The sequence below is a fragment of the Dysidea avara genome, chromosome 10 (assembly GCF_963678975.1).
Source record: "Dysidea avara chromosome 10, odDysAvar1.4, whole genome shotgun sequence".
In the NCBI taxonomy this organism is placed as follows: domain Eukaryota; kingdom Metazoa; phylum Porifera; class Demospongiae; order Dictyoceratida; family Dysideidae; genus Dysidea; species Dysidea avara.
Window position 1 is genome coordinate 27,147,410 of NC_089281.1, and position 15,649 is coordinate 27,163,058.

General features: G+C 38.7%; 3 protein-coding genes across 3 annotated transcripts; all 3 read right to left on the minus strand.

Annotated features, from left to right (window-relative positions):
• Positions 1 to 488: 488 nt before the first annotated feature.
• Positions 489 to 2,685, minus strand: LOC136236435 (uncharacterized). The gene is made up of 2 exons (XM_066026588.1): positions 1,590 to 2,685; positions 489 to 1,532 (listed from the first exon to the last, which is right to left on the minus strand). The coding sequence occupies exon 1, from the start codon at positions 2,036 to 2,038 to the stop codon at positions 1,592 to 1,594; it is 447 nt and encodes a 148-aa protein (XP_065882660.1). The 5' UTR covers positions 2,039 to 2,685; the 3' UTR covers positions 489 to 1,532; positions 1,590 to 1,591.
• Positions 2,686 to 2,886: 201 nt separating this feature from the next.
• LOC136269248 (uncharacterized) lies at positions 2,887 to 11,982 on the minus strand. The gene is made up of 9 exons (XM_066064773.1): positions 11,870 to 11,982; positions 10,876 to 11,489; positions 10,049 to 10,807; positions 9,898 to 9,993; positions 9,679 to 9,842; positions 9,510 to 9,628; positions 9,318 to 9,453; positions 9,116 to 9,264; positions 2,887 to 3,172 (listed from the first exon to the last, which is right to left on the minus strand). Exons 1-9 carry the CDS (start codon positions 11,922 to 11,924, stop codon positions 3,000 to 3,002), a joined length of 2,265 nt encoding a protein of 754 aa, XP_065920845.1. The 5' UTR covers positions 11,925 to 11,982; the 3' UTR covers positions 2,887 to 2,999.
• Positions 11,983 to 12,073: 91 nt separating this feature from the next.
• Positions 12,074 to 15,567, minus strand: LOC136269247 (uncharacterized). The gene is made up of 9 exons (XM_066064772.1): positions 15,455 to 15,567; positions 14,737 to 15,371; positions 13,368 to 14,129; positions 13,224 to 13,313; positions 12,996 to 13,168; positions 12,834 to 12,949; positions 12,643 to 12,781; positions 12,436 to 12,584; positions 12,074 to 12,322 (listed from the first exon to the last, which is right to left on the minus strand). Exons 1-9 carry the CDS (start codon positions 15,516 to 15,518, stop codon positions 12,132 to 12,134), a joined length of 2,319 nt encoding a protein of 772 aa, XP_065920844.1. The 5' UTR covers positions 15,519 to 15,567; the 3' UTR covers positions 12,074 to 12,131.
• Positions 15,568 to 15,649: the final 82 nt, after the last annotated feature.

The following is a 15,649-nucleotide window of genomic DNA, read 5'->3' on the forward strand; positions in this document are numbered from 1 at the left end:
ACCAAAACTTAAGTCTGAAAACGAGTGGTAGCTACTCTTCTGCTCCCTTTTAAAAATTAATATAGAACGTCCGTTACCATGGCAACCAATTACGTAATTTGTTTTTTGACCTCAAATTAGTATCATCTTGTGCAGAAAAATGTGCTGAATTCAATGGTGCCAAAATTACTTTGATTGTATAAAATCCCGAAGAGTTATGAACACTAGCTCATATGTAAATTTATGACTTCCTGCATATAAATTTTCGCCAATTTTCTAGAGTTGCCCAAAGTTGCCACTTGGGCAACCAAGCTGAATCTGTTCTAGAACCACCTTGGAACATAAATCAGAAAAAAAACTTCATAGTTCTTGAGATTACTAGGTTCACAAAATTTCGACTAGACTAACACCACCATGAAACATTTCAGCCACATGTTCATCAACTATCTGAAAATTTCTCATTTTCTTTTATGGTCACATGCAGAACTTCTACTGTATACGTTGTGCATAATATTTGTAATACTCAATTTAATAAGTAGTACAACTCAATACATTATAATTATTTTAGTGTTTAGGAAATTATAGCTAATAGTCTCAGAGTACAAATAAACAAGAAGCTACATGAAAACATTTTATTGTTGGAATGACCCGATATGTACTTTGTTAATAATGCTACCATCTCCTTTCATGCCTCCAATCACTATTAGCCTGGAATTGTTATCACACACCACAGCTGAGAATGCTACCTCCAATGAGATAGTTGTAGTGAGTGTCCAAGTAGTAGCTGTAGAGTTGAGGGTGAAAACTTCATTAGTAGGTACTATATTTTGATTAGTTTCCTTGACTCCTCCTACTGCTAACAAATATTTGTTCTTCAGACTAACAGCAGCTAGACCACCCCATGGAGTATCTACAAGACGTTGCCGCTTTAGTTGGTGACAAGACAAATTATTAAGAGGAGCAGCATACACTGCTGTAGAGAAAATGCCGTCTTCATTCTGTCCATCTAACACATACAGCATGTCACCTACTATGACTGTTTGTGAAAAAGGAAGTGGCTGAGGAAGATCATCACATTTGAACCATTGACCAGAAGTTCAGTGGTACTGAGTGTGTTATCACCATCATCATTACCACCCATCACTATCATCATTGATTGGTGGCTAACAGCAGTGACCAGACCTCTTGCTGTAGGCATTTCTGTGTAGTCTTTCCATTGGCCACTATCCTGCACAAGTACCTTGTTAGTAACCTTACTACTCCTATAACTCCACCAACAATAAGCAATTTATCTATTAGTACAGTCATGGCAAAAGCTGCATGTGGAGAGTCAATAGTGTCCCATTTGTTAGTGTCTGGATGGTAAATGTTTACTGTGAAAAAACCATCATCATCATCATTATTAAAACCACTTCCCACATAGATTGCTCCATTATACAATACAACAGCATGCAATGCTCTACCCACTGGAGCTGAGGCTCACTCTTCCACTGGATATTAACTGGTCCACCAAACAAGTCGAGTATGGTGGATTCTTTTAAGGCCAGTTGTTGCTACATGCAATAAACAATATTACATCTACACTAACACACTGAACTTTGTAAACAAACCTTTAACTGTGGTGACAGTTTGATCTCAGCCAACCATGACAAGGGATCCATCCCATATCACGAGTGGTCTTCTTGCTGTACTCTTCCTTCATCATCTTGATCCTCTCAGACATGTCTGCTGCTGGAGGACGTAATCTTGCAATGTCCTCTAAACATGACATAGCTAATGGCTTCAAATCTGCATCACTTCCAGTCATCATGTCTATGTACTGTTGACGTCGCTCTACTTCTGAAGATAGAATTACACGTTTCTCTGTCTTGGGATCAAACTCTGACCATGACTTTGGAGAAGGCCATTGCCGGCTAGCGATGTGGAGGATCACTCCACCAAAAGAGAACACATCTAATGGTGGTCCATAAACTGGCTTATCATCTAATGCCTTGGGGGGTATAAACACAGAATTTCCTGGAGTTTTAGTCATCGTCCTTCTATTCCCTGTCATCATCATCTTTGCCACACCAAGATCTGTGATCTTTGCTTCAAGATGAGGGGTCACCAGGATGTTATTAGGGGTCAAGTCTCTATGGACAATTGGGGGATTGTGACCATGAAGATATCTCAGTCCTAGAGACACATCATGTAGTATTGACAGTTTCACCAGTTATGGAATATTATCATGCTTCTCTACCAGTGACGTCACACTCTCCTGCATCTTCTCCATCACCATAACGGGCAGTCCCGACTCGTCACTGAAAGGATAATATACTCCAAGGAATGACACGATGTTTGGGTGACGTATCGTACTCCAGAGATGGCATTCTTGTAAGTCATCCTTTATTTTAGCTGCTTCTGTTGGGCTAGCTAGCTGGAGTAGTACTGAGTGAATTTCTTCACCAGCACACAACTTTCCATTGTATTCCACTTCAGACACTTTCCCATAGGCTCCATTACCTAGTGTCACTCCTGTGAACTTCACACGAGATCTAGGAATGGTGAGGTGATGTGAAGCTGCCAATATTGAAACCATTGAAAATATTAGTTTGTAGCTTTCAAGCTATACACATTTGTGCACAAAAAACCGTTTTCTCAAATAAGGGAGTTGTATAATTATAGTAACTCAACTCATGATCACAGAGCTGATGAGACACAGGTAATTATAATGTGATATGTGTGTGAGTACACACCCTTTGTAGTTCTATATAAGAGGCCCATATCCAACTATGTAATGCTTAATTGGTCAAGAAGCCTAATTGATCACAAGCTTGTAACATTTCTTACACCTGTAGCTATGATTCTGGCACCCACATCTGATGTGAAATGTTGGATAATTATGCTGAGAGTCCCATCCACCATACGTGACAAAAACATCAGTAATCTCAAATGTGTAAATAAACCAGTTACATCTATTAGATATACAAGGCAATTAATGCATAAATAAATCTCAAGTCACTATTAGAATATAACTATCACTAAATAATGTTAGCTAAAGCAAACACCACCATTGCAAATGCTGCAGTAAGAAAGAAGAATGGTTTCATCACAGAGGCACCACCCGAACAGGCACCGAGACGATATTGTTGTGGTAATCTGTTCTGATTGAGTCCCCTCACCAACCTGGCTGTAGAATCTGGATCACCACCACCTGTAGTATAGTAATATGTAGTGAACAGACCCAAACCCATACACAACACACACAGAGGGTTGAAACCAGATCAATGTTGCTAATGTATCAATCCTGACATTTTATGTGGGATACTCTCTCCCAGAAAAGGCAGATTCTCCCCCTCTCAAAAAATAAAACCTTCATTCTTAAGTCGTACCTTTTACATTTCTATATCACCACATACTGCACACCAGAGATTGTTGGTCTTGTAAACAAGACCCTATTCATACTGGGTGGCACTTTTCAATTATAAATGTATGTCCCCTCTAAAATGGTTTGGTAAACTACTTGAAAAATTAGACACATTTCTTCATTTGTGGCAAGTGATACACTGAAACATTTGCAAACTGTGAACCATGAACATGTTTTAGCAGTGGTTATTGCCTATTAAAATCAACAACATCAACTGTTGCCAGTCGATAAGCACAACCACAGCATTTCTGAGGGTTTCAGTTGTGATTAGTGTCATTGTTCATGACATCATTGACCACAACACATTATACAGTTGTCATAGATATCACATCTAGTGAACTGCTAAATGATGTGGCCAACTGTCCTACTCACAACTTGTTCTTCTCTATTCCTGAAGAATCTGCTATGGGTTCAGCTAAGGCAGAATATCAATGGTAGATATTATGCCCCAAAATTGTTCTAGCACAATTGACACACATACACCTAATACTGCTAGAATGTTGCAGGCATAATCAACCTTTCATATAACTTGAACAGAGCCATGGACAATTCAGATAGTATTAGATGTAGGGGCCGTACAAAGTTTTGATAACAATTAAATAAAATTGAGAGCCTGAAGCATCACTAGATTACACCCACTATGTGAGACAAGGTCATTGTTAGGCATCATTTGTTCTTTCCCAGTTAGGTAGGACTAAAGTTTAATACTTACGTACACAATCTACAGGTACGACAAACTGTAAATTATGCTAGAATTTACTTGTTTAGAGTGCTGTTTTAATGAAGAAAAGTAGTGATATATAATTTGACATGTATTGCTCCTATCTGACATTTCAACACTACATATTCACTTAGTTGTCAAATTGTCGTAACACCCAAACCAAATATGAAACTATCAAGGAACAAACATACCAAAGAAAAAGAACTAGAAGTTTTAATATGAATACATGTAAGCTAGTATATGATTGTGATTAGTGTTGATATTATTCTCGACTACTACATTAGAGCATTTGATCATAAGCTTGTTCACGATTTTTGTGAATTTACAGCTATTTACAACACAATTTTGCATTCTTGGAATTCCTGTTTATTAAATACTTATTCTGGAAAAATTTCAGCCTCATACACCAATAATTTTGGGAGTCACAGCCCTACAAAAGTAGCAACAACAGACTGATTTGTACAGCAAGAAAATTACAGGCGCTTACTAAAACCATTGTAACCTACAAATAAAAAGTTAAATTTGCACCATCGTGTTTGCCATAATAGGGATAGTGACCTGTGGTCTCATCAGTAGTATACTACATTTCGGCGAAGCCAAAAACAAATAGGGACCTGCTGATTATACTCATTATTTTACCTATTATGCTCAAATTATGCTCAATATTTGTGACTGGGCCTGCGAAATAGGACATGTGGGCACATAAAAATTGCCTACTATTTAAAAGTTTGATGCGTCATAACTTTGTATTCCATTATTGTTTGGCCATGAAATTTTCAGCACTTATTAACAATTTAGTTGGCTTTAACATAAAAGTTACAGAATAAACATATCCTATATCAGCATTGAGATACAAGATGTTATGTGACAAGGTGTAGTTAGTGCCCACATGCCCTATTTTCGCAGGCCTGGTCACATTTATACTTCAGTTCCCATGCTTTTCTAATAACTTTGTACTTTATGAGAGAACAGTAAGTGGCTGTTCAGAGACTGTAAATCTTTGCTTGTCAAAATGCATGTCACAGAAAAGATCAATATACTCTAATAGAACAGTCAGCTACCTGATTGTTATTGACTGTTCTATTAGAGTATATCAATCTTTTTTGTGTGATATGTATTTTGATAAGCAAGTATTGCACAGGTGTTCTATCTATTATGCTAGTATTATGGTCAATGCTTTCAGGCACCTATTATGTTCATTATTATGCCAGCATAATTGGTGGGTCCCTAAAAACAAAATGTCCTTACTGTTAGCAAGAGTTCATAATATTTGTATGGTGCGCATACAAATGTTATGAACTCTTGCTGTTAGCTTACTTTCTGGACAAGACAGGCATCAATAGCGTTCAGATAGTCTAGGCATTCATTTAATAGACCAATGTCCAGCACGGTGTGGCACTGACACAACAAACTCGAAGGATAAATCTTGATGCTAGCACTTACAATTTGCTTCTCAAGTTAATAGCTTACATTCTGGACAAGACAAGCGTCTTTTTAGCTTGGCATAGTAACTACTTGATATTGGCACTAGTTACACAACAGTTATGAATGTCACACCGGTGCAGTGGCACTGACATGATCAACTCGACTAAAGGATAAATCCCAATGCTAGCATGCAGTTTGCTGGTTTAGCGGCCCCGGTAATTAAGTTTGTTGGGGTTAGCCTTGCCCACATCTTCCTTGAGTCTCTAATAGCATAGAAACCAAGAGAAAGTGGCTATACAACAAAATATGCTAGTAATATAACTTGAGTTGCTTTACTTACAAGTGTAACGCGTTACCAAAGTAATGAAGTTACTGTAATGAATCTTATTATTATTATTTTATTACTACAAGTAACAAAGTTACTTATCTTGTTAGTAATCTAACATCCAGCCACAACAAAGTAACAAAGTCCACCTCAAAATGAAATTAATGAATGAAGCTTACTGACCGTTTTCTTCTCTTGAACACAAATATAACCAAGATTCCAACAACGTAATCATGTCACGTGATAAGGCGTTAGTTGCACACGTGACAGCTTAAGGCTGTGGACACAAAATAATAATATTATGATAGTTACTTTAATTTATGGGTAATATGTAACTGTAACCAAATAGTTTTAGTTAGGGCTGAGCGATTTTGCCATTTTGCTACTTTCCCGATTGTAGGGTGCAACATAAATTATCTGGAAGAAGACATTGACCTAAAACTAACAGGTACAGTTATAAGGGTATAAAATCTATTCTCTAACGCCAGGTTAGTAATTTTTCAGCTGGTTTTCAAAGTTTAGAAGAAATACTATTGTTTCTTTGCTGTAATAACCGAACCTGGTAGTTTCGCCTCGATATCTTGTTTGTTAGCCTCTATATCAATCTTCAAAATCTCGATCGCCGTTGGTAATAATACTCGAAAGTACAAGAGTCCCCCAAATAGAAAATTTGTGTGATGTCGTTTGGAATACGGTCTATAGTCTTTTGAAACCTCATAATTCACTTTTTCTTGCCCTATCAAAGCACTTTTTTTTTGATAAACAGTTCTGGCATTCACAGCACTATGAAGTGCTTGAACACAAACCAATATAGCATATCATTACCTAGAGCTGATGTGAGTACGCATTAGACTGAGACAAGTATGTATGACTGTATTATTAGGAAATCTGCTGTCTCAGTCATGACAGACCATTTTACAGTGTAAATTCCCTTTCACCTCTCTCAGCAAATTTGGATCTATATGAGTGGTCTGGGGCATTAATGGAGCTCTGGCCAGCCTGGGGGTGGTATGTGTATAGCTCCATGGTGTGGAATAAAGACCTGTGTTGTTAATTTTAGCCAGTTTTGAGACTTATATATTGGTGTAAATTCATCCCTGATCTTCAGTGTTGGGGCAATTACTTTTTAAAAGTAACTCATTACATATTGGATTGAATAGTGATTTGAAACTTTTAAGCCCCATTAGAACTTTCACTCGAAATTGTTAGAATGCCCCAAATAGCCGCTGCCATTTTATTTTGTGACATCATTTGGAATATGGTCTATTCAGTCATGCAATGGTGTTTACAACTTGAAAACATGCAAACATGTTTACAACATGAAAACATGCTTGTTCCAGTACAAAACCATTAGGAGTGAACACATGTTCACCTCTTTGATATGACTATATTTTGGTGGGGGCTCAGGTGACTTGGCCATAGTATAAACAATATGATTTTGCATAAATGCGTTGAATAAATATTTCAAAGGGAATATTTCCACAAATGTGATAGATCTGCGAAACCCTGACACAATCACGCAAGCCAAAATGTGTAGTGTAAAGCTGAATGCTTTGTTCTTAGTGAAGAAAGGGTCTAACAATAAATACCTGGATATCATCTTATTAGCCTACTCAAGAGGAGCTTTGTTTCACTGCAGTAGACCCAAGGATATGCAAGTTATTTACATCATGTCGAAATGGTAGTACACAATCGATCTTTCTTCACTGATTTCACTTTTGTATGTAGTGAAGAAAGGTGATGTACAAGGAAAACCCAATAATTGATTACTATTTAGTATAACCCCGCCAAAGGCTTCTATAACCTCAGACATCAAAGAAAATATTACATAAAATTTTCTAACAACTCCCCTCCACCCTCATTAGAACTTGCGTTATACAGTCTAGAATGGCAGGAAACTTAGTGGATAATCTGGAGGTAAGGATCAGTATGAAAACTTGGTACACATAGCCAGAGGGGATTATAACTCTTAAAGACTGCAAGGACATTCGTCCTAACAAACTGTTAGTCAGAGCCTAAGATGGTCGGACATTGCAAGGAATGGAAATTCTCCCAGGGAAATCTTGGTTAGATGCTTAGATAGACAAATACGATTATCTAAATTACATTTAAATGCGTTGATGTTTTTTACTTCAAATAGGTGTACAAGCTGAAGTAGCACATGAGCAGAGGACTGAGAGAAGTGAAGACACTGCTATAGAGCTCATGATACACCATAATTATTGTCCCTTCCGAATAAGCATAATATGACAACCATCCAACCAACTAGAAAAATAAAGCAATGATTAGATAATTAATCCTGATATAGGCATACAGCCTAGCTAGCCCTGGCAATGTGATTTTTCCAGCCCATAAAATAACAACAACATGTAACTTCCGTCATCCTTGAAGCTATGGGTGTAGCATTCCAAAGCTCTGCAGCTGAGTCACTGTCTTATAAATATGCTTTGTAAACTTTTTATCTTTGTCAAAGTAGTTAGTTAATAATTAGTTAAGTCTGTTTTGAAAATTGCGGCATTACTTCAGTTGCTAATCGTGACAATAAAATTGTTCGACTGCTCTATTAGAGTATTTCGATCTTTTTGTGGTTTAATCCAGCAACACTACAATTCAAACAGTGCAAAGAATGATATTTTGGTGACATTATCTCATTTAGTTATATAATGAACTTTTATTAGCCATTTTCTATTGGTCACTTCCTTCCGTTCCCATCCATACATGCTTCAGTCTTGAGAATTCAGCAGTGTATTATATATACTATAGTTAACTACAATGGCTAGATAACTCGCTAGGTATATATTATTGCTACTGCTGTAGCTAGGTTGGTTTATAACTTATACTGTATATATATAGGAGTGTGAGGTAAGTTGTCATGTGATCGGACAATCATTGTCTGACTTAATATGTATGCTAGGACACATGCCTTGTATGCTTGGTAAATGTCCGTTGACCGACCGTTATAATTCCCTCTACACGTAGCTTTGACCATTGTCAAACTACAACACATTAAATACTTAAAACTGACATTTTTTTGATAGGCAATAAGATTGGTTTTCCCAGAGACAGTCACAAATGTCAGAGAAAACTCAGAGGTGATCTAATTTGGTTTCAATTCTGTTGTACGCGAACTACATATACACCACACATTATATGCATACACTACACACATGTGCATGTGTGTGCATACACACACACACACACACACACACACACACACACACACACACACACACAAACACACACAGAGTATTTTACTTACTACTGAACTCAGTAAAACGTAAAGTCACAACAGTGCAGTTAACATTTCTACCGCTCACAGCACTGACATCAACATCATACACTAACACTTCACCATACATCAAGTTAATGTTATTCAATGTGTCTACTATGGCAACAGGAAGTTCCACCCTGCAGAGAAAGAGGAGCCAGTTAACTTCATTCACTACAAGATCAAGTCTCACTTGAGATCCATCGCATCAGCAGGAAGGTCAGGGAAAGTTAACTGTCTATCAATATTAGAGAGAACTGCTGGTTCAATATTGGAACAAGCCAAATATGGTCCTTCTGGAGTATGCACAGCAATTGATCGGCCCAGAACTACAATCAACCATTACAGTAATACATCACTGACTATATACACTTGTAGTAGTTACTTGTATAGGGTCCAACCAGTGGCAAGTTTGGATCATAGTATACTAAGGTTCTTTCTTCAGTTCCTGTAGCTCTGATGCTCAATCTTCCATGTTTTCCACTCAGATCACCAACTTCACACCTAACAACATAAAAATATGATCCTAGTTAACATGATCACCTACCACTAACCTCAGAGGGTAGTAGTTGGTATCACTAGAATTACACACTTCAGGATAGTTACTAGCCAGGTCCACATCATATGGATTATAGTGGCCCAGGATAGCAGTACATGTTGGGGTTGGCCCATCCACTCCAGTACGATCTCTATGGACATGCCAGTTGTGACCATCAGTCTGTGAGAGATTGTCACCTGATCACACAATAATTGATAATACATGAATAACTCACTTGTGCCATCCCATTTGTAGCATAAGCAAAACGATAGTTGACTAGGGTAGGTCCTGTTGCATATGAGCCATCATCTTGCATAGTTAAAATTTGACGCTGTGTAGTGGTAAACAATAGAATAGTCTAGTATGTCATAACATAGTCCACTTACAAAAGTGATCCATCCGTTCATCATGGAACTGGTAAAGTTGACCCAAGCTTGTACCACACTAACAGAACTACCATATGGGTTGAGGGTACCACATGTGTCAGCATCCACCATAATGTTGTGTCCCAGGGTGGAGTAGCGATTGAACAGTGGGAACAAGTAACTGCTAAATGTCATACCATCAGCCATACTCGCTATATACTTTCCAGTGATATTCCCAACATCATAGGAGTCCTCAGTTGACACAGTGTCTAACAAATCAAAAGGACTGTACACCATATTGCTGTAACATGTGTTACTGCTAGATTCCCTGATGTTACCATCTCTGTTGATCTGATATGAGTTATCAGCAAGATCAACTGTTGAAGTGACCTTAGTTTCATCATACGGAGACCACTGGCCAACAGTGAACAGTGAATTATCGGGTGGTCTGTAGGCATTGGCTCGTATTGGGGCAAGTGGTACAAGTGGGGCACAAGCAATTATTGGCTGTCCTCTCTCTTCCATATGAATAGCAACTGTACGACCAACTATGTCATACATGTGAAGGTTGCCGTCTGTCCATGCATGTTGGGTGACACTACTAGGATCAGAAGCAATTTCCAACAAGCCCAATTTGTTTGACAAATCTCCAACTCCACAGTTGTTGATGTTAGCTGGATTACAATTAGTTGTGTAGTCATCGGCCATCATATCAATGTTCTCAGGGTTATAGTGTGGTCCAGCTAAACTGCAGTTACCCATCACATATCTAAATCCAGGCTACATGTAGTACAAACACAGTAATTATCAAGTCAATAAAACATTCCACAGTTTGGTAACAAACTTACATTGTTGACATGAATGTGCCACTCGTGGTTTCTGGTTGATGTTGACTGACCATTGACATAATACAGACCAGAGGAGTACACAAAGGTCCCTACACTTGGTGTGCTGGTGGACTGTCTGAAATATACTGAACCAGCTATTGGGGAAACAAATGTGACCATGTAAACGTTTGGGAAATCATCAATCACAATGTTGCCACAAGCAAGACGGCTTCCATCAGGGTTATGTATTACAATTGAGCGACCAATGATTCCATACCGACCCTGCAGCTGGAGCTCATCATCAGTGCTCACATATGAAGCATTTCCAGTTGTCATAAGACTGCCAAATTTTCCTGACAGGTCACCGGCCTCACAACCCAAAGGAGTGTCTACAGTACAATCAGCTGAATAATTAGAAGATGATCCGAATCTGTTAGATGGGTCGTAATGGCCACCGGTACCATAACATCTTGCAGCTGGATCAGTGGTGAAGTCCACAGGGAAATCATGTACATGCCATCCTCCCAATGACTGCTCACTGCTAATACCAGTATAAATTACAATGGAACCATTCATCAGTTGATCAAAGACAATCCATCCAGTAACACCTCCCTGGTTAAACAGTACTCTGGCTTCTGTAAATCACAAGGCACTAATGAATATCTAATTGTATAATCAAATGACAGGGTAGTAGCGTATAATTAAAGTTTAACACCTCACCAAGGTGTCAATTGAGTCTGCGGTATGGCGTTCACCTTATATATAGTGGATAAGATATTCATGGCATTGAAGCATGCTTGTTTACCACAGCTGTATATCACTCAGCGGTACATACAATGTAACCTTCCTAAACACTTAAAGAAATCGCTATAATGTTAGGGTGCCTTGAGCTGGTGTGTGCATAATCAAAATACGTGTTAAGACACGATAAGACTTTACAACAGACACGCAAAACACATTCACAACACTTCCATGCTAGATTAACTGAAACACAGTATCGGTGATAACAACGTACGTTGACTGCTCGCGCCGGCGAACAAGCAAAGAAGAGCGATCAATGCAACCACCATCTTTAACAGCCACTCCCCAATTGTAGTATACGGAAATGAACACGGAGCGATACGTAGAGCCCGCGTAGTTATACTAACATTCTCGGAGGAATACGCGCCCACGTTTTACTTTGATTTGTGATCAGACAACTATAGCTACCGAAAAATGGTCAAGAAAACAAGTAAACATTTCTAAATGACTTACTGAGTAATTTACATATGCAAATTTTAATGAAATACAACCATGACAATTAGTAAGAAGATGGTAAGGAGAATAGTTTGTTGTTGATCGAAGTGACTCTTCCCACTGTTACTTGTTCCCAAATCTAACAATGGGCAAGCTCCATTCTGGTACACAGACGGCAGACTGTTTTGATTCAGTGCCCGAACACGAGTTGCTAAGGCTTCAGGATTGCCTCCTACACGAGTAACAAGAAGAATTAACACTGACATCAAAGACAGACAAACATGGCAACATGACTATATACTATATAGTATTACATAGTACACACACAAATCACTGACGTTATACCTTTAAAGTCAGTAAATCTCAGTGTAACAATGTTGCACTCAACGAAACTAAAACGTACACTTCGAGTATCCAGCTCATAAACCAACACCTCTCCATATTCTACATCAGTAGTGTTCAGTACATCAACTATTGCAACTGGTAGTAACACACTGTGAGACAACATGTGTAATTAAAAAAAAGTTTTTCTAATTCTCACCCTGAACCTACCGAATATCAATACTAGTATCAGGTACTTCAAATGCCATCCGCAATGTTGTTCTGGATAAGATGTCTGGTTCAATGTTAGCACAAGCAATGATCTCAGCACTGTCTATGTGTGAGTGTATGGCAATAGAACGTCCAAGAACTACAGTATAACAATAGATATTATATTAGTGGGAAGTGTGGACATATGTTACCTGTGTAAGGTCCAACCAGTGGTAGATTAGAATCAGTGGCAACTGAAGTGAACTGGTTATCTGTGGCCATAATGGATAAGCCACCATGTTTACCACTAAGATCACCCAGCTCACACCTGCAAAGATCAACTATGCATGAATCATTTCTAACAATTGTCAAACCTGAGTTGATAACGTGAACCAGTTGACTCATTACAAACTTGTCTCTCCACATCGTCACCGACTGATACTGTGAAAGGATTAAAATGTCCACCAACAACACCATTGCATGTGGTAGAGGGACTTGTATCATTGGTACGGTAGACATGTACATGCCAATTATGACCAGTAGTTGTCTAATATGTACATCAATAATAAGTACATTGCTGCACTGTGTTAGTCATACCATACCTCCTGTGTGTCATCGTTGTACCTGATGTTCCAGTAAACAAGAGTCGGTCCAGGTATGTACATACCATTAGACAGTGTCCGCACTTGAATCTACAAAAAGTATATTCTAACCTCTAAACAGCATATGGTATAGTGAGCACTCACCAAGTCAACAGACCCTGTCATCGTGGAGCTGTCAAAGACAGCAGATGCCCGTACAGTTGTGATGCTTCCATTGGTATAGAAATTAAGTGTACCACAAGTATCAGCTGTGTTTACAACGAAATTGTGTCCGAGAACAGAATATCTATTGGACAGTGGAAGGATTGTGTCTTGTGTAAAGCTTTCCTCTGCAATATCACGTTTTGCCGGTAAGTCGCCAACACTTGCAGTATCTAAAGTGTCTGTAGGATTAACGCCAATTTGAAATGGTTGAAATGGAGTAAATATGTTAGGACTATAGCAAGTGGTATCTCTTGGTACCCTGATGTTACCGTCATCATTAATTGTACCAACATCACCTGACAATACAGTGGAGTCAAAAGGAGATTGCTGGCTTAGTGTGAACTGGCTAATCAGCGATATACGTCCACTTTGGAGACGACCTGAAAGCTCACCAGAAGCACGATCTCCTATTAATTCAACTATTGGGGCACAGGCCAGTAGTGTTGTTCCACCACCTCTTTCATGCAAGCCAACATTTAAACCTCTAATATCATAATTGAAAAGATTGCCATCAGTCCAAGCATTGATTCCATTGCTGACTGGATTACTGCTAACTTCAATGGTACCCAGTTTGCTAGAAAGATCTCCCACAGCACAGAATGAAATGTTTGATGGGCTACAATTTGGTGAACCAGTCTTGTTGGTAGGATCAAACATAGGACCAATATTGCCACAATCCCCTTGAGTGTAGTTCACAGCACTCTGTTATGAGATACATAGCATTACAATTGCATTGTGAGATATGTCACCTTAACAATACATATCATATCAGGATGCTAAAATATACTAAGCTTTAGATTTGTAACTCACACTAGAATCTAGACTCAGGTGCTTCACCTCTGTCACAATTGAATTTCAAACTTCTAAAAGTTACATCCTTTTTATATGGTCACTTTGAACCACATTGAACCTGAGCTCCTTAACCCTTTAACCTGGGTTGACCCTCAAAGTCATAATAAAGTAAAAGTGAGTTGTAGTTTTTGGTGAATACTTAAAGTGTTTGTGAACAAAATACTGGGTTACTACAAGTTGCTTTTGGGTGTCCATGTGAGAACATAGTACTCTTACTATAATAGCCACTCTGAGAAAATTTTGGGGATAAATAGACAAGTCGTAGCACACATTTCAGGCTTCGGCTGGAAGATATTATGTGGTTAATGTATCCAAATTAATTGTGGATGACCCAGCACACTTATAAAATTGTTACTACGGCCTAGTTATTAGGAATTTTAAGCCATATAGTAAAGTATGGACTTTTTAGGAAAGCATCCTTAGTACATGTACATTTGTGTACTACATAGTAACTTACAAGGGAATTAGTGTGAATACCCCACAAGTGACCTTCTGTTGAAACAGTAACTGCATTAGTGTAAAATAGGTGAGCAAATATGAAAGTTCCAATGTTAGGCTCCTCATCCGACTGTCTGAAATATATATTACCAGCAACAGGACCAACAAATGTGGCAACAAAAATTCTTGGAGAAGAGTTCTCTTGTAGAATGATGTTACCACAGGCAATGCGAGCACCACCTGGAGCATGTACAACTACAGAACGTCCTATCACACCAAACCGACCACGTAGTTCTAATTCAGGGTCAGCGTCAACAAATGAGAAGTCTCCAATTTGCAGTGGACCAAATTTACCAGCTAAATCACCAGCCTCACAGTTAAGACGATCAGATGGGTTGCAGTCAAAAGAATAATTTGTAGCTTGACCAAACCTGTTAGACGGGTCATAGTGGGGGCCAGCACCAGCAAAGTCAGTCCCACATCTTGTGGCTGGATCGTCTGTGTAGTCCACTGGAAACTCGTGCACGTGCCAGCCAGAAGCGTTGCCCGAGCTGAACGAGGTGTCTATCCTTATCAAGCCATTGCTCAACTCAGTGAAGACGATTTGTCCAACTACGCCTCCTTGGTTAAAGTTGACTACAGCACAAAGTGAACCTAAAACAACAAAGCAACATGCTCACCGCAATAATATATATGTAATGTGCTTAGCGCCCCCAAAATTATCAGGAAATTATTACCTCCTTGAGAAGCGAATACAAACGTGAATAAAGAACAGAACGCTATGATCTGACAGAAATCCATCCTTGGAGATAAGCTGAAGTGTTAAAGAAGAGCTAGAGGAGGTGGTATATATAGCTAAGGGTGCTTCGGTCGAATTTGTTGTGCACGTGATGATTTCGTGGCCATATAAGAAAAGAGAATCGTGATTTATG

Bases quoted from the DNA above. Each gene is read 5' to 3' on its own strand.
- LOC136236435 (XM_066026588.1), bottom strand. From the start codon at position 2,038: ATGATGATGACAGGGAATAGAAGGACGATGACTAAAACTCCAGGAAAT.
- LOC136269248 (XM_066064773.1), bottom strand. From the start codon at position 11,924: ATGGTGGTTGCATTGATCGCTCTTCTTTGCTTGTTCGCCGGCGCGAGC. The intron at 11,490-11,869 runs GTACGTTGTTAT...TGTGATTTACAG, and splicing joins CGCCGGCGCGAGCAGTCAAC to AAGCCAGAGTACTGTTTAAC. The intron at 9,454-9,509 runs GTAACTACTACA...GGTTGATTGTAG, and splicing joins ACTGGTTGGACCCTATACAA to TTCTGGGCCGATCAATTGCT.
- LOC136269247 (XM_066064772.1), bottom strand. From the start codon at position 15,518: ATGGATTTCTGTCAGATCATAGCGTTCTGTTCTTTATTCACGTTTGTA. The intron at 14,130-14,736 runs GTAAGTTACTAT...ATCTCATAACAG, and splicing joins GTATTCACACTAATTCCCTT to AGTGCTGTGAACTACACTCA. The intron at 12,585-12,642 runs GTAGGTTCAGGG...GTTGTCTCACAG, and splicing joins GATACTAGTATTGATATTCG to TGTGTTACTACCAGTTGCAA.